This window comes from Dipodomys spectabilis, unplaced genomic scaffold (genome assembly GCF_019054845.1).
Source record: "Dipodomys spectabilis isolate Male_0828 unplaced genomic scaffold, ASM1905484v1 ptg000050l, whole genome shotgun sequence".
NCBI classification, from domain to species: domain Eukaryota; kingdom Metazoa; phylum Chordata; class Mammalia; order Rodentia; family Heteromyidae; genus Dipodomys; species Dipodomys spectabilis.
In genome coordinates, this window is record NW_024870727.1 from 8,787,465 (window position 1) to 8,806,171 (window position 18,707).

The following is an 18,707-nucleotide window of genomic DNA, read 5'->3' on the forward strand; positions in this document are numbered from 1 at the left end:
AGTACAGTGAGAACTCTTAGTACAGGACTAAGAAAGAGTTAAAGGCAGAATAAGTCAAAAAGGAGAGCTGATGAGAATGTAGTTCAAAGCCATCAAGGGCAGGAAAGTCTCATCTCCAACTAACCACCAAAAAAAAAGCTGGAATTAGAACTAGGGTTCAAGTGGTAGTATGCTAGCATTAAGGGGGGAAAAAAAAGCTCAAAGACAGTGCATCCAGGCCCAAAACAGGAAAAAGCAAGCAAGCAAGCAAGCGCAAGGGGGGGGGGGGGGGGGGGAAGTTTAGTGAGAGATCTAAATTTTTGGCTAAGAATTATTGAGTAAGGAATTTGAAAGAATGAGATCACAAGATTAAAAGAAAATAATACTTCGAATGGATTTGACTATTCCAGTGAAGGTCCAGACTACATGTAAATAAATATTTTTAAAATACTGATCGAATATTCTGAAGATCCAAATATGCATCACAGTTCTGATCATTAGGTCAGAACTGAGAATAAGAACAAATTCAACAGCTTATTTATAAAATAAAGTAATCACTTGTTTTCTCAGCCTACAGTTCCGTTTTGATAGCAAATTATAAAAAGAAATGCTTCTGTCAACAAATACTAAATGACAGCAATAAATGTTAACTGACAGCTAACAGCCTAAAAAGGAGATAAAATGTAAACACAAAAACTACCTCAATGAGCAAAACTTGAGACCTCTGAAACAGGTGAATAATTTATATATCTCAATTGTCCCACACTTCTAAAAAGAGTATAGTAATTGGTATTTAGGTCTTGAAACAATATGATGTAGTTAAATTATGTTTTGTATACCACTTAGATTAATGCATTAAAAATGTTTAATGTAGCAATAGTAACTCACTAGACATTTGTGGGTGGAGGTAGGAGGGAAAAATTGGGAATGCGGAGAGGAATGGCACTGTCCAAAAAGAAATTAAGAAATGTACTCAATACCTGACTTATGTAACTGAAACTCCTCTGTACTTACCTTTATAATAATAATTTTTTAATTTAACATATTCATTTTTTTTAATCTTGGAGGCTGGGCATGGATAGATGATGTCTACAATCCTAGCTACTCAAGTGGTTGAGATCTGAGGATCACGTTTCCAAGCGAGACTCTTACCTCCAATTAGCCACCAAAAACCCAGAAGTGAAGCTGTAGTTCAAGTGGTAGAGCACTAGCCTTGAGTAAAAAAAAACAGAGGGACAGAATCCAGGGCCTGAGTTCAAACCCCAGGACTGGCACACAAAAAAAATAAAATTAAAAAATAGTATTAAAAAATTAAAAAGTAATAGCTCAGCAGTAGGGCACTTGCCCTGCATTCCATTTAAATTAAAAAAAAACCTGGGGGGCTGGGAAGGGATGTGAAGGGTAAACAAAGGAGGAGGCTGCAATGCTTGATAAGAAATGTACGCATTAACCTGCCTATGTAATTGTAACCCCTCTGTACAGTGTGTTCACAAAAAATAAAAATAAAATAAAATAAAACCTTAGTGTATAAAAATAGTAGCTTAGGGCTGGGAAGGTGGTTCAGTGGTAGAGCGCTTGCCTTGCATGCTCGAGGCCCTGGGTTCGATTCCTCAGCACCACATAAGCAAAAAGAAAAAAAAAAAGCCGGAAGTGGCGCTGTGGTTCAAGTGGTAGAGTGCTAGCTTTGAGCTGAAGAGCTGAGGGACAGCGCCCAGGCCCAGAGTTCAGGCCCCACGACCGGACCCCCAAAAAAAAAAAAAAAAAAATAGTAGCTTAATTGGTAGAATACTTTTTATTCCAATTGTCTGTGATGGAACAGTATTAAAAAAGGCATGTGTAAGTTATTCTAACAAATCCATGACATCAAAGGGCATCTTGAATTCAATGGTTAATGTTAAGCCAATGAAGAAAATGCCTTTTTTAAATCAGTTTTACATCTGAAACAACTCTAGACATATTGCTCAATAAATCATTTTCAGACCTTTTAAGTTAAAATCTGGAAAGCTAAGCTAGGAACAGTGGCCCACACCTGTAATCCTAGTTACTTAGGGAGCTGAAGTTGGAGGGGGCGGGGATCCCAGTTAAAGGCCAGCCTAGACAGAAAGTCACCAAGATCCCATCTCAATCAATAAAAGCCTGGGCACAATGTTGCTCATCTGTCATCCCAGCAACACAGGGAGGAAAAACAAGGAAGATCACAGTCCAGGTTCCCAGCTAAAAAGTGAGATCCTGTTTGAAAAATAACAAAAGCTAAAAGGGCTAGAGAACCTGCTTTGTCGTAAGCGCAAGAAGGCCCCAATGAGTTCAAACCCCAATATTTTAAACAAGAGAAAAATTGCTAAAAGTGACTTCTGCAGTGAAGCTTTTCCTAGTATGGTTATGGGAGCCTAAATGTTCAGAAAGCAAGCAAACACTTCTTTAAAGACCTTCGTTTGAAATCTGACAAGTTTAGTCATTTTCATTACTCATAATCCAAACCCAGTATTGTTTTATATCTGTACACTCCATCTAAATAACAGGTAGTACATCCATTTAAGCACATATCTCTCTTAATTCCCACTATTCCTACAGTAATCCACTGAGAGTCCCAGATCAGTGGTTCTAAGGAAATTCCCTTAATAATCTTAAAAATGGAGCCCCTACCCAATGTCTGATTCCAGCCTACAATTTAAAAGCAATTTAAGGTTAAATACATACACACACACACACACACACACACACACACAGACAGAGTTTTTTGTATTATCAGTACTACTTATCACCCAGTAGAGAACAATCAATTTATTGAGTGAATTTTGAAGGACAGTATGGCTCATTAATTTGTAGGGTAGACTTTAATACACTTCGGGAGGGTATCTCAGGAGCAAAGCATTTGCCTAGTATGTGTAAGGTCTTGGATTAGACCACCCCCAGGCACAATCAATACACACACACACACACACACACACACACACACACACACACACACACACACACGACAGGACTATGAAATCACAATGACTAGCCACTGTAAAATTCACAAGATAGTCTCTTTCACGTTTAGTACCTTTCTCCTCAATGAAGGGCCCAGAAAGTCTCTAGGCTGCCTTTCATCAGATATACAAATTAAATAATACAAGTGATGGAAAATGCACAGCACTAACAGTGATAAAGTGCTGCACGCTAATTTTCCTTAATATGCTATGGGAAACCATAAACACATTTGTTACAAATTATCCTAACTGCACGTTAAAAACAATTAAGAAAAGCACATATTATACAACAAAATATTCACAGACATGCCAGATTTTCTCATCTATTCTACATTTGTGTCAACATACAAATTAGGTTTTCAGAAAAAGAATATAATTAAATGGCACAGCAGTAATGCTATGATCATAAATACAAATCAGATACCAAGATACTAGAATCTATTGCCTTTTGTCTTACCTTTCAACATCAGAAAATTTATTCTTTTGTGTGTTTACACATTAAAATACAGTGTATTGCTCAGCAAAGTATATCATTTGACAGATTAGAGCCTCAGTATTTTAAATGCTTTGACTGTTCATCTTCCCACCATTATCTTTCCCCAAATGAACAGATGGCATCTCCATACACATAAGCAACATTTCAGATATGTTATTTCAGTCCAAAGATTCTTTTTCTAAACACCAAATAATAGCTATAAAGCAAATTTTAAACAACCCAATATGCACAGAAAGTTAATTTTTAACAAGTAAAAATTAGGAAACGTTTAACTGATGCTTCTCTAAATCCTGCATCCTAACTGTGACTTTATGCACATTATCCTTTGATAATCAAATTTCTTAATAAAGAACTATTGTATCTTGATGACACAGTTATTAGTCTTACAACAATGACAAATATAGGGCTTCATTTCATTTTAAAAAGTCATATTTGTCACTACTTTTTAAAGTCATCACTATTCTTATACAAATATCCAATTTGTGCTTTAAAAAAAAAAAAAAACTTTGTAGCAGGGCGCTGGTAGCTCACCCCTGTAATCCTAGCTACTCAAGAGGCTGAGATCTGAGGATTGCGGTTCAAAGCCAGCCAGAGCAGGAAAGTCCGTGAAACTCATCTCCAATAAACCACCAGAAAACCGGAAGTGGCACTGTAGCTCAAATGGTAGAGTGCTAGCCTTGAGCTGAAGAGCTGAAGGACAGAGCTCAGGCCCAGAGTTCAAGCACCATGATCGGCCCAAAAAAAAAAAAAAAAAAAATTTGTAAGTCCTAGACTAATGTTCAATAAACCTTGCTTTCAAGTGACATTCTAGTTTTTTTTTTTTTTTTTTGTAGGTTGTGGGGCTTGAACTCTGGGCCTGGGCGCTGTCCCTCAGCTCTTCAGCTCAAGGCAAGCGCTCTACCACTTGAGCTACAGCGCCACTTCCGGTTTTCTGGTGGTTTATTGGAGATAGGAGTCTCACGGTCTTTCCTGCCCGGGCTGGCTTTGAACCTCGATCCTCAGATCTCAGCCTCCTGAGTAGCTAGCATTACAAGCGTGAGCCACCAGCGCCCGGCTTGACATTCTAGTTGTTAATTACATCAGATTATCATTTTTAAGTCCTATTGACAAACACTGATGAACTAAAAAAATTGAGAATAGCTCAAAATACTAATACGACTTCCAAAATCCCAACAAAAATCAACTTTTAAAGCTATTTTTAGGGACTAGGAAGTTGGCTTGGTGGTAGAGTGCTTGCCTAGCATGCATGAAGCCCTGGGTTTGATTCCTCAGTACCACATAAACATAAAAAGCTGGAAGTGGCACTCTGGGCTCAAGTAGAAGAGTGCTAGCCTTGAGCAAAAAGAAGCTCAGGGACAGTGCCCAGGCCCTGAGTTCAAGCCCCAGGACTGGCAAAAAAAAAAAACAACAACAAAAAAACCCTATTTTTAAAAAATAGAATTTTTTAAGTTCTACAAATGATTAAAAGTCTTGTTTGTGAGGGAGGTACTAAGGTTTGGGCTCTGGGCCTTGCACCCACTTAGCTAGCATGTTTGGTGTTCTACCATTTGAGTCACGCTTTTAGCCCAGTTTTTTTTTTTTTGCTATTTTTTTGGGGGGGTCCGGTCGTGGGGCCTGAACTCTGGGCCTGGGTGCTGTCCCTCAGCTCTTCAGCTCAAGGCTAGCGCTCTACCACTTCAGCCACAGCGCCACTTCTGGCTTTTTTTCTTTTTGCTTATGTGGTGCTGGGGAATCGAACCCAGGGCCTCATGGATGCAAGGCAAGCGCTCTACCACTGAGCCACCTTCCCAGCCCCTTGCTAGTTATTTTAGAAATGCAATCTACCAGACTTTTCTGTCTGGGCTGGCTTCAAACCACAATGCTCCAGATGTCAGCTTCCTGATTAGCTGGATTACACGCATACACTGATGCACAACTCAAAATTCATTTTTAAATTGTTGTATTCAAAACAAGTAGTTTGGTAATTTAACAGTCTAGCTTCCTACTGATTATATAAGGGCTATATAACATAAGTCCACATTATTTTGGGGCTAGCCCCAAATAAATCATTGGCAACCTTATTAAATACATCACAGGATATATAACTAGAAAATAACTCCTTAAGTATAAAGTGACTGCTCCTATCATGATCTTTCCACCATCTACAATATTAAGACATACAAGTGGTCAAATGATTTTAAGAAGTATATAAAACACACCCCACCAAACGGCTGCCAACAACTACTGAAAGAAACCAAATCCTTCAGATCTCAAGTGTCCTCAATAGTGCCAACATGTGAGTGACATGTCTCCACAACTGCAATGGAATAGTGTGGCAAGGTAACAAATAGCTAGTAGGAGATTTTTAAGGCTTAGTCTTACGGCTCCCTTTATTGTAATCATTAGAGTTAATTAACCTAATGCAAAACTGAGACAATAGGTATGTGCTAACTCATCAAGGCTACATCTTCAGAAGTCACAGAAATGTTTGCTGCCCCACAGGCTGCAAGATCAGACTCACCTCATACTTCACTAAACCAATGAAGTGCTGAACAATGTTCCAGAGCAAAGCAAGGACTCAAGCTCTTAGAGTAAAGCATACAACTATTACCTAAAATCCTTCTGGCAAAGTGTGTTGTAGCACTCCCCTCATAAGATGAAGGAACTGATAAAAATCCTAACTCCTTAGACTTTTCAAAATTAAAAAAAATTATCCTGTAATTCTTTAGAGTTCAATCCATTTACTATTAAAACTATGCGGCTATCCTGGTGCTTTGGGGGGCTAGAGGGCTGTATTTTCAGTTTTGTTTTGGTTTTGTACTGGGAGGGCCTTTAGCTAGAAGCATTCTATCACTAGCTATCTAGCTAATCATGTGGAAATTTCAGTATCATAAACACATTTTTACTGAAAAAATTTGTCAGAACATTAGTAGAAATCTAAAGCTTTATATCTCCATCTTATTTTAGAATATTTTGTAATTATGGTCTTCAAATACTATAAGCTACATATGTAATATACTATGCTATATATTATAGTATACTACTTTATTATATACAGCATATATATATATATATATATACATACATACATACATATGTGACCAGGAGACACACTATATACATTCTTTTTTTATTCTATTTCATGTTTCTTTTTTAGTCCTGGTAACCCATTAAGTTGATTTCATGACCCTCCTGACCCTCTCAAGTCCCAAGAGTTAAAAGTTCTAAAGAGAATTAAAAATGCCCCAAAGTATATATTGCATATAATAAATTAGCCTTTCTCAAACACATTTTGAATGGTCCTCGGTACTCCTCTAGGGAGAACTGAAATAATTTTCTGCAAGGCTTACTTCTCTCATGAAAGACTACTTGGATAATAATATTTTATATATATATATATATATATATATATACATATATATATATATGTACACATGCACACAACACACAGTGTTGCTAAATAGACCAAAGAGATATAACTTCCTACATTTTTTATCCTAAGACCTTGTTTTCTTTTTGTTGTTGTTGGTGGTGGTGGTGGTGGTGGTAGTCATGGAGCTTTGAACTCTGGACCTGAGAGCTGTCCCTTAGCTCTTCAGCTCAAGTCTAGTACTCTACCACTTGAGCCACAGGGCCACTTCCAGTTTTCTGGTGGTTAATTGGAGATAAAAGTCTAACAGTCTTTCCTGCCCGGGCTGACTTTGAACCTTGATCCTCAGATCTCAGCCTCCTGAGTAGCTAGGATTACAGAAATGAGCCACTAGCACCCAGCTCTTGTTTTCTTTTTGTGCTGGTACTGGGGCTTGAACTCAGGACCTTGTATTCTTGTCTCAGGTTTTTCTTCTGAGACTGGGCACTCTATTACTATGAGCTCTACCACTTGAGCCACACCTCCAGTCCAATCTTTTTTTACTGACTAACTGGAGACAAGTGTCACAGACTTTTCTGCCCAGGCTAGCTTTGAATGAGGATCTTCAGATCTCAGCCTCCTGAGTAGCTAGGATTACAGGTATGAGCCACCAGCATTTTTTTTAATGCAAACGATTCCGTGTGTGTGTGTGTGTGTGTGTGTGTGTGTGTGTGTGTGTGTGTGTGTGTGTGTGTGTGTGTGTGTCAGTAACTGGGGCTTGAACTAACTATACTTAGTAGCTAACAAACTTTTTCTAGTGTACTTGCTTAATCTTCTTTAGGTTTATACCAAGAAACATGTCTTCTAGCCTAAAGTACAAGAGGAGGATTTTTTTTTTTTTTACTATTTTAACTCCAATGATCTCTGCAAAAATAAATGGAACTATGAAATGAAATTATTAACATGCTTTTAGAGGGCACTCATGCCTGTCATGCTGTCATGTCAGCTACTCAGGAAGTACAGATAGGGAGGACTGTAGTACAAGGACAACCAAGGCAAAATGTTAGTATCACTCTATCTCAATAAAAAAGGTGAGCATGGTGAGCTAGGCCCACCATTCCAGCTTCACAGGCAGCATAAGGATGATTGTAGTCTAGGCCAGCCCAAGACCAGATTTGCAAAATAACGAAAGCAATAAATAAATAAGAGCTGGGTTGTGGCTCAAGTGATAAGAGCATCTGTTTAGCAAGCACATGGACCTGAGTTCAAACCCAGGTACCACCACCAAAAAGAAAAAAAAATTAAAGAATTAACTCGGGGCCTCATGTATGCTAAAAGCCTATAGTCTCCTACTGAGCCTCATACTCAACCAGAGGAAAAAATTTTCAGTTATCTTTAGAACATCTATTTGTATCAGATGCTCTATATTATTTTTCTGAAAGTACAGAATAAAAACTACATGGTTTTATCTAAAACCAATCTGAATTTTATACATTCTAGTTTTAATACACTGGTAATATACTTATTAAAATGGATTGCCACAGCTAGGTGCTGTTGGCTCACACCTGTAATCCTAGCTACTCAGTAGTCTGTGATATGAGATTGTCCTTCAAAGCTAGGAAAGTCTGTGAGACTCTTACCTTCAACTGACTACCAGAAAACCCAAAGTAGGGGCTGAGAAGGTGGCTCAGTGGTACAGTGCTTGCCTTGCATGCGTGAGGCCCTGGGTTCGATTCCTCAGCATCACATAATCAGAAAAAAAAAGCCGGAAGTGGCACTGTGGCAGAGCGCTAGCCTTGAGCTGAAGAGCTGAGGGACAGTGCCCAGGCCCAGAGACCGGACCCAAAAAACAAAAAAACGAACAGAAAACCCAAAGTGGCACTGTGGCTCAAAGTGGTAGAGTGCTATCCTTGAGCTCAGGGACAGAGCTCAGAACCCAAGGTTTAAGCCCCATAACAGGAAAATAAATAAATAAATAAATAAATAAAAGAGGGCTGGAAAGGTGGTTCAGTGGTAAAGCGCTTGCCTTGCATGCATGAGGGCCTGGGTTCGATTCCCACATAAGCAGAAGAAAAAAAAGCCGGAAGTGGTGCTAGCCTTGAGGTGAAGATTGTAAAGAGCTGAGGGACAGCGCCCAGGCTCAGAGTCAGGCCCATGACCAGACCCAAAAAAAAAAAAAAGATTTCCAGTCATATGCTGTTAACAGTGAAGAATCACTTATAATGTGTTTATCTACTATTCCCTTGACCTTGGCCAAGCTCAACTATAAATGTTCTCTTTTAATGTACTTGAAAATAATCTTAAGTAAATACCACCCTTCAAATGTTATGTACAAATGATAGCTTCACTTTGTAACCTTTTTTCCATAGACAAAAATGTATTTGATCTAGTTCTGATTTAGCTGAATACTCACTGAAGATGTGAAAAATAATTGGGAATGCAACTGTTTTGCTTATTTGTACAATTTTAAATACAATAATCATTTCCTGGTTTAAAAAAAAGCACAAATAGCTCAGATCAAAGTCAGCAAGGAAAACCTAGGCAAGTATAAGATCATGTATATTTATGACTTGAATAACAAGAGAGTTTAAAAGGTACTTTCTAGGGGTCCAGAAAACAGCCCTGCCAACCTCAATCATGACTTCCAGCCTCCAGGACTGTGAGAAAGGAGTATCTGTTGTTTCAGCCCTCCACCTGATCGATCTGCAGTGCTTTTTTCTGACAGGCCAAGCTGAATAAGACAGCATCCAACCCTAGTACTCATGGGCATCCTGCCCCCATACTCAAATATCATAGCTGGAGGGCAAATCAATGAAGAATAAACAAGTGTTCAGGATCAAACCCCCTATGTCTGTGGGTGAGAAGCTTCCTGGAAGACGTGGCCAAATACCCTCTCTTTCAACTGAAGTCTCCCCTTGTTCCACTGAATTGGGTCAAGTGTCTGAGGTGGGTCAGGTGCTGTACTTAATGCCTGTAATGCCATCAGCTACTCCATATATGAGAGGGCTAGAGGTTCCAGACGAGGTTCAGCAAAAACTCAACAAGACCCCCAGCTGCATTAATAAAAAGCGAGGCACAGCACTATGCATTTGTCATCCTAGACATACAGAAAACATAAGTAGGAGGAAAAGGGTCCAACCTTCCCTGGGTAAAAAAGCAAGATCAAGCCAGGTGCTAGTGGCTCACACCTGTTATCCTAGCTACTCAGGAGGCTTAGATCTGAGGATTGTGATTCAAAGCCAGCCTGGAAAGGCTCTTATCTACAAACAACCAACAAAAAAGCTGAAGTCCAGCTGTGGGTCAAGGGATAGTGCACTAGCCCCAAGCAAAAGAAGTGCAGAGATAGTAAGCAAGCCCAGAATTCAAGCCTCAGGACTAGGAAAAAAAAAAAAAGCAAGATTGTATCTCAAAAGTTACAAGAGCAAAAGGGCTGGAGTGTGGCTCACTCCACACAAGTTAAAGCACCTGCCTAACAAAAACAAGAAGCCCTGAGTTCAAGCCCCAAGTACCACAACCAAAAAAAGTATGGCATCCAGACTCGGAAACACCTGAATTTGATCCCCAGCCTCCTAGTGCCTCCAATTCCTCTTCTGTAAAATGAGGCTACACATACTGACTACATCAGGTTTCCAGGTGAAGATTAGAAATATTATGTGATAGAAAATTAAAATACACACAGGTGTACACAAGCTTTCTCACCGCCCCCCACACACACACATACACACATCTTTTCTTTCTACAAAGAATTCAGGTTTTCACAAGAATAAATTCAAGTTTTCACTTATAACACTAACCTTACTCAACTTATTCCTCCTACCTGTAAGTCCTAGCTTTGCAAACAAAACAGCCATTAGGTATGTAAAAAAAGCTAGTGGATATTATAAATACAATTTCCATCCCTTAAGTTGCTACATTTCAAACAAGTGCCTACTGAGTTTCAGGTTTTGTTTTTGTTTGGTTGTTTGTTTGTTTTACCAGTCCTGGAGCTTGAACTCTGGGTCTGGGCACTATCCCTGGGCTTCTTTTGCTCAAGGCTAGTGCTCTACCACTTGAGCCCAAGAGCCACTTCCAGCTTGTTCTGTGATTAATTGGAGATAAGAGTCTCATAGACTTTCCTGCCCAGTCTGGCTTCAAACTGGGATCCTCAGATCTCAGCCTCCTGAGTAACTAGGATTACAGGCATCAGGCATCAGCCATCAATTCCCGGCTTCAGGTTTCCTTTTTCTTTCTTTCTTTCATTTTGTTAGTCATGGAGCTTGAACTCTGGGATTGGGTGTTGTCCCCAAGCTCTTTTCAGTAAGGCTAGCACTCTACCACTTTGAGTCACAGCACCACTTCCTCAGGTTTCTTTTTGACTATATAAACTATATAAGCGCCGGGCGCTGGTGGCTCACGCCTGTAATTCTAGCTACTCAGGAGGCTGAGATCTGAGGATCGTGGTTCAAAGCCAGCCCGGGCAGGAGAGACTGTGAGACTCCTATCTCTAATAAACCACCAGAAAACCAGAAGTGACGCTGTAGCTCAAGTGGTAGAGCGCTTGCCTTGAGCTGAAGAGTTGAGGGACAGCACCCAGGCCCAGAGTTCAAGCCCCACAACCGACAAAAAAAAAAAAACTATATAAGCATACAAAACTGTATTAGTATTCACACTAAACATAAGGTCCTTTATATAATAGGTTAATGTAATATTTAGCAGTCTTATTAATGTTTTTAAAAGGCCTGTTTAGTTTTGTGTGTATGTGTGTGCCAGTCAGAGCTTGAGCTCTAGATGTTAAGGGTTTGTTTGGTTTAGTTTTTGTTTTTTCTGGTTAATTGGAAATGAGTCTCAAACTTTCCTGCCAAGACTCCCTTTGAGCTCCAGTCCTCAGATCTAAGCCTCTTGAGTAGTTAGGATTATAGGTGTGAGCCACTGGGGCAGAGTTATGGCAACCAACTTCACAAACAGAAATAAAATTAAATAAAAATGAAATAAAATGTTCCTCAGTCAAGGATTATCAATCTGCCCCATTCCCAATTAAATACTTTAGTTTATATGTACAGGTTAGTGAAGAATTTAAGAACCACTAAAGTAAGTTGATAAGAAAAGTTAACACTGTTCAAAATAGTTTCTGCTACTGTACTTGCTTCAGAAAAATGACTGGATTTCATGTCAGAAAACCTGCATTCACCTGATTCTTCTCCATTATACACCCAGATCACCTGTGAGAAGGAAATAATTTCACAAACCTTCACAGATCTTCAAAAACTACCTCACAATGTTTTCAGGAGTAAGCTTTTAAGTTACAGTGACTTTTTTTTAAAGAAAATCACTCAAGTATTCATTAATCACAAATCAAAAATTATTTTCTTAAAAAGATCTGATTGTTACAAGTATCCTTAATTCTCCTAATTTCTCCAATTCACATAAAATTAGAAGCAATATCACAACATAGTTGGGCACCGGTGGTTCACACCTGTGAGCCTGAGGATTGAGGTTCAAAGCCAACCCAGGCAGGAAAGTCCGTAACACTCCTATTTCCAATAACCTATGCAGAAAAAGCTGTAAGTGGTACTACGGCTCAAGTGGTAGAATGCTCTGTGACAAAACAAGTATCAGGGACAATATCCAGGCCCTGAGTTCAAGCCCCCCGACCACCACAAAACAAAACAAAACTACAGCATATCTTCACTAGAAAAGAAATGGAGGAGAAAAACACTTTGCCAAAATAAAAAATGTATTTATATTAATATATAATGGAATGATACATGGGTTCAACCAAAATGAGGAATGATTTTAATTAACCAAACTTTAGCACATACACCCAAGTGAATTCATCACTGTCTTTTTGGTTTTTGTTATTAGCTATTTTTTTTCATCCAAACACAGAACAGGAACAGGCAAGGTAGTTTATCCCAAAAATGTTTGGAGTAATGAAGATTAGAATGAGAGTATCTGGAAAATAATGCAGCTATCTATGCCTTTATACGGGTTAAGCCCCCAGGTAGCCTGGGAGGGGGACAAGATAAAAGTATTAAAAGGGGGCATTCCACATTTGCAGCTGTGTGTCATCCATGGGCAGGAACATCAGCCCTGCACAAGTACAGCTGTAAGCATGTTTCCTACTGCGGTATATTGGCTTCAAGTCAATCCTGCTTAAAAACCAGTTAATAACTGCCTGAAGAATATAAACTTATCTAGTAGCCACTGGCAAGAAATTTCAAGGGTGGGGCTGGGAAGGTGGCTCAGTGGTAGAGTGCTTGCCTTGCATGCATGAGGCCCTGGGTTCGATTCCTCAGCACCACATAAGCAAAAAGAAAAAAGCCAGAAGTGGCGCTGTGGCTCAAGTGGTAGAGCGCTAGCCTTGAGCTGAAGAGCTGAGGGACAACGCCCAGACCCAGAGTTCAGGCCCCACGACCGGACCCAAAAAAAAAAAAAAAAAAAACTACTGCGCTAAAAACTACGCTAAATTTCCCTCAAGACCTTAAGAGCACAATCATAAGGCATGGAACACCTCGTCTTAAATTCTAGTCTAAACTCTGACTTTGCTATGAATGTTCTGCAGTTATTTGATATACTTCATTTCTTCCATGTACAGAAAGTGACAGCATTATTTAAAAGGATCAGAATAGTGAAGAAATTTTAACGTTCTTAAATCATGGTCAATCTTTTCCTGTAAGACTTAAATAAAAATTTTTTTAAAACAGCTCAAAAACAATGCTTGACATGTTTTAAACAGATTGTGCTAGGTTATTATTATATAATACCCATTTTAAATCAAGTAGGAAATACTTAAAATTAACTAGATCAAATCTTCTCTATTTCCTAGGCATCCAAAATCTTAATCAGAATTAAGATACTAGCTTATCCTACCAGATAGGATAATTCAATGAGAATATTAAGATCTCTTAGCTGATAAAATTTTACACTAGACTTTAAAATAAAATGTATTCTAATCTGTATCATAATTTTAATTATAGTTTTAAAATTATTTTTGACTCCTGGAATGAAAATTCTTCAGAGAAACATGTTCTATTTTTTTTAACATGATCAAAGCTGACCATCCAAGCACAAAAGCATCAGAACCACAGGTGTGCTCTGAGCCTACCACCAGAACTGTTTTGGCTAACCATGACAACATTTGCAAAGGGAGATAACACCACAGTGTAAATTACCTTGAGTCCTAGAGAAGCAATATATTTAGTCATCAAGAAGCAAGATGTGCCAAGGAGAACCAAAGTCCCAATTCCTTCACTCCTTATCTACATGAAAGTCACTCTGCCTGGCTCCACATTTAAAATCCTGGGTACTCAGAAGGCTGAGATCTGATGACACAGGTTCAAAGTCAGCCTGGCAGAAAAGTTGTGAGACTCGTATCTCCTGGTAACCACCAAAAAGCTGAAAATGCAACTGTGGCTCAAGTAGTACAACACCAGCCTTGAGCAGAAAGGCCAAGGGAGAGCTCACAGACCTGAGATCAAGACCACACACACACACACACACACACACACACACACACACACACTTGGTCTCTGGCTTCACTCTTTATCTGAAAATGGCAGTAAGCCTACTTCTCCCTGCTTTTTGGGAACTTAAGAGAGAAAATATACAAAAAATATTTTATAGCTTAAAAATTGCAATACAAACATACCACTGATAAGATTCTTATTGCATAAGCAATTACGTTTCTTAAAGTTACAAAAAATTTCAATTTCAAAGTAAAGCAATACCCACTACCCCAAATCACTACTTTTAAAAACTTGCCTTAGATTGACTTCTCTTTCCATTTCTTAGGGTAAACTTCTCCTTCATTTCTTCTAAGATTATTTTCAGTTTCTTCTCCTCAGGCGTCCCTAAGTATTTTGGATTCACATGAAGGTAACAATGCCATTTGGCTGATTCAAAGCCCCAGTGGCAAGTTCTTTTATCAGGTGACCTGTGTGAATGCATCACAAATGTCTGGGGCGCAAACATTCCACAACACTCCAGACACTGAATACAGGGAGCATCAGGCTGAACATAAAACTGAGGTGCAAATAGACCCTGACATTTGCCCAAGCACTCATGCTCCACTTCAAAGGCACTGCCAGTTTCCTTTAACTGGGCCAATGAGTTTTTAGCAGGAAGTATGCTACCATTTTGAGGAAAAGTCCGTGGCCTCAATAAAGCATTACACAGTCTTTGTGCATCAGTTAATGTGATCAGCCCACAGGAAGGGGCATTGAATGGAAGTATTCCCAGGACCTTTAAGATATGAAGCTGATCTGAAGTACACCTAGAGCAATAGATGTATAACTCATCACACACTGTATTTATTTGCTGAAGTGAAAACTCGCGGAGAACAGAATTTAAGACTTGGGGCAAACAGAGTCTCTTTTCTCCTCCAACTTGAAAACAAGAAATCGACTCCCCTTCCAAAACAGTCTGGGTAAGTTCTGTGGAGCTGTCAGAAGGAATGAGCAGTGGGCCAGGAAGAACCTGAGGGGCTGGCAGAGGCAGAAATACAGTAGGTGACATGCTTTCTTGGGAATAGCGAGCAGAAAAGGCTGCTGGTCCACCCAAAGAGCTCTGACTACTTAAATGGAATTGTGCCAGTGTGTGTTTCAAACTGGGATTTAAATGTAAAGGTTCAGTCACAGGGTTTCGCTTGCCATGCTCTCCATCCGTTTCCATCAGTGCATCGCCATAGTCATCCAAGTGTTCCATCTTTACAGTTGGCACCTTGTTCACCACTTTCCCATTTGCATGAATGTCTGTCATCATTTTTTTCACTGGAGGGCTGCCATCATCTCCCATCCCGTTCAGTTTATTTGAGCCCGGAACCAAGGAGAAATTTGTCTGTAGATTTTCCATTGCTACGTTAACTGGGTTAAATAATTAAATCTGAGGTTTGCATTTGCATTTTGTTGCTTATAGAGAAACAATAATGTGAATGAATACTTGTGACTTACTCATAGGAAATTTTAATTTCCAAGGAGAAATTTTCCTAATAGATTTTGCAACTTGGCATTGGTTCTGCTTATCCTCTAGGACAAGGTCACTGCAAATGCTATAAAATTCCTCATTTTGCTTGTAATACAGAACATAATCATAAGCAGAGATCTGAAAAGGCTTTCGTTTTCTTGATTTATTCAAATACACGTGTTAAAATAAAGCTACCAATTTCTCCATTCAAGATGTCCAGGTTCAACACAATGATTGTGTTTAGTGGTTGTTTTTAAGCAAAGCATGTGGAAAATGTAAGCTATTACTGTGTCATAAAACCTAGGCCCAAATACAAGTCAAAATGATGTAATCAATTTTAGTTTTTGCCACCAGGGACACCAAAAAAGGAGAAGGAAAATATCTCCACTAAAAATGATGGTCTGTTGGTCTGTGCTGACAAACTGAAGACTTGTATAAACCTCCAAGCCAGTAAGAACCACTTCTGACTCCCCTTGAATTTCTATAATTAAAAAAAAAAAAAAGATAAAGAAAAACTGCCCAGTTATCTTCAGAGTTTAGTTCATTCTTCTTTTAATTAATCTGGAAGAAGAGAGAGAGGATGGAGGAGAGTTATAGTTGAGTTTGTTCCTGAGGCCAAAGGGTCAGTTTCAAACCAGTTCCTTAATCTTAACCTGAGTTCACTTTACCAAAGGTGACACTTAAAGTGATTTCTTCAACTTACATACCTGTTAACCAGAATTATTTTCATTTACATAGAAAAGCAATATGGTGAGTAAAGGGAACAATATATCTCTCAGGAGGAGGAAGGCTACACAGATTCAGAGATGGAAAACCATTCAACCATCTCACTTCCAAAACTTTGTCCAGAGGTTTTATCAGCTATGCCATCTTACTAATTTTTTAAACCTCCTACATAGTTCTCCAATCGCATATAATTACAAAAAAAAAAAAAAAAAAAACTCACCAGTTTAACCAGCTCCCTTTTCCCCCACCCGCAAAAAAAAAAAAATACAAGTTAAGGTATCTACCATATGTAACTAATTTACAATCTCAAGTGCATAATTCATCCGGTCAGTGTACACTACCCTTCTGGAATGTGGGCAAAAAATTAACTTTCCTTTCAAAAGGTGAGCGAATGCTTAATGGAGGCCAAAAGCTCCAAGACTCCACGCCTGGGAATCTCCATCCTTGAACAAGACTAATCCGGGACAAAAAGCACTAAGCAGACAAGACCTCACAAAGGATGCAAACGGAGGAAAATGGGGGGGGGGGGGGAGGTTCTTCTTCCATTTCCTCCGTGAGCGAATCCCCCCCCCCCAAAAAATAATTTTTTATTTTCTTTTTTTTTTTTTTTTGCTTTCCAAACTCGGAGCCATTTCCCTGAACACAAACGCCAAGGACTAAGGGCGAAAGCCACCAGCCATCACGGGCTGACTTTCGCCACCACAGGGACACCTCAGCCAAAGCAAGCTGAGAAAGAGGGCAGGAGGCAGGACCTAGAACCGGGGCGCCCCAAAACCCTCAGCCACGAAAAGCCACTCACCCATCTCGACCCGACAGCCGCGCGGAAGTCGGGGCCCGGGACCTCGGGGAGGATGGAGGGGTGGGGGCGTCAGAGACCCCTCCCCACCCCAGTCCCACCCCCACCCACGAGCTTGGGGGAACCCCAAGTGTCCTCCCCACTCCGCCCGGCTGCGGGGGCCACGGAAATCCCGCGCACCGCCCCCCCCGAACTTCCTCGCGGGCTACCTCGGCGCCCCCGCCCCCAAGGCTGCCGCCCGCCGTCACCCCGCGCCCGACCCGAGCCCGGGGCAACCCGGGACAACCCGGACGTGCCAGCGCCAAGCCCAGGTCCCCGCGCCGCCCGACCCCGACGCGCCCAGGGCTTCCCGCGGAGCGCACGGCGGCGTCTCGGTCCCCCGGGTCCCCGTGGCACCGGTCAAGTCTGAAGCCCGGGGTCGGCGAGGCCAGCGCCGCGGGGGGCGCGGGGGTTCACCAGGCGACCCCCGATCTCACCCCGGACCCACGCATCCGGACCCCGACTCCGGCCTCCGCACCCAGGAAGCCCGACGGGCTTTTGTCAACTCCCCACCACCCCCCGGCCACCGCCGTCGGGCTCCCCGGGGTCCGCGCTCCCCTGGCCGCCCGCCGCGTCCCCCCTTCCCGCCCTCCCCCGCGAGCCGGGGCCGCACCTGTGCCCGCCGCCGCCGCCGCCGCCGCCGCTCGCCCGCTCCCCTCGGCTGTGCCGGCGCCGCTCCGAACCCCACACACATCGCTACACACAGCCCTCTGACGTCACCGGGCCTCGGCCCGCCCACGTCACTGCGGAGACACTCGGCTTCCCGCAGACGCCGCCGCCGTCTCCGGCCGCCCGGGGGAGAGCGAGGGCGGCGGAGGGGGAGGGGACGGGAGCGCAGCCAGCGGCGGCCCCGCGCGCGCGCCCCCGCCCGGCGTCGCCGCCGCCGCCCCGCGCGCGCCAGTTATCCCCCCCCCCCCCCACTCCCCGGGGACGCGCGCGCCGCCTGCCTACCCTGGCTCCCCAGGCTTCCCTCCTCCCCCCTCCCTGCCGCCGCGCACGCGCGTTCGCCCCGCCCCCACGCGGGCGCGCGCCCCACGCTCCCGGCCCCGCGCGCCGTCTGGGCGGCTGGCGCGGGCGCTGTCTGCGGCGCACCCGGAGCAGACAGGATGTTCCCTCCCGCCCCGCCCCCACCGCCGCCGCCCGCCCTCCTTCCTCGAGTCGCCCAGCCGGCTGTCTGGGGCCGCCGCCGCCGCCGCCCCGCCCCCGCCCCACCCGCGGCTCTGTGGTGACGGGCCAGACCCGGGGGCGCCCTGGCCTCGGGGCCGCCGCACGACGGCCCGGGCGGGAGGGAAGCCGGGGAGGGCGGCCGAGTGCACTGTGCGCGACCCCGGCCGCCGCCGCCGCCCGCGGTCGGACGCGGGCGCCCTCCCCCGCCCCGCGGGCCGCAGCTGGGCCGCCCCGCCCGGGAGGTGGCCGGGTGGCGGCCGCCCG

General features: G+C 42.6%; 1 protein-coding gene across 1 annotated transcript in view; it reads right to left on the reverse strand.

Annotated features, from left to right (window-relative positions):
* Skil (SKI like proto-oncogene) overlaps window positions 1–18,068 on the reverse strand; it is a 30,632-nt gene extending 12,564 nt beyond the window's left edge. The window contains exons 1-2 of the mRNA XM_042678829.1: window positions 17,890–18,068; window positions 14,516–16,276 (exon numbers count right to left, since the gene is read on the reverse strand). Of these exons, the coding sequence (XP_042534763.1) occupies window positions 14,516–15,604 (1,089 nt within the window). The 5' untranslated portion in view covers window positions 15,605–16,276; window positions 17,890–18,068. The remainder of the gene's footprint in view (window positions 1–14,515; window positions 16,277–17,889) is intronic.
* Window positions 18,069–18,707: the final 639 nt, after the last annotated feature.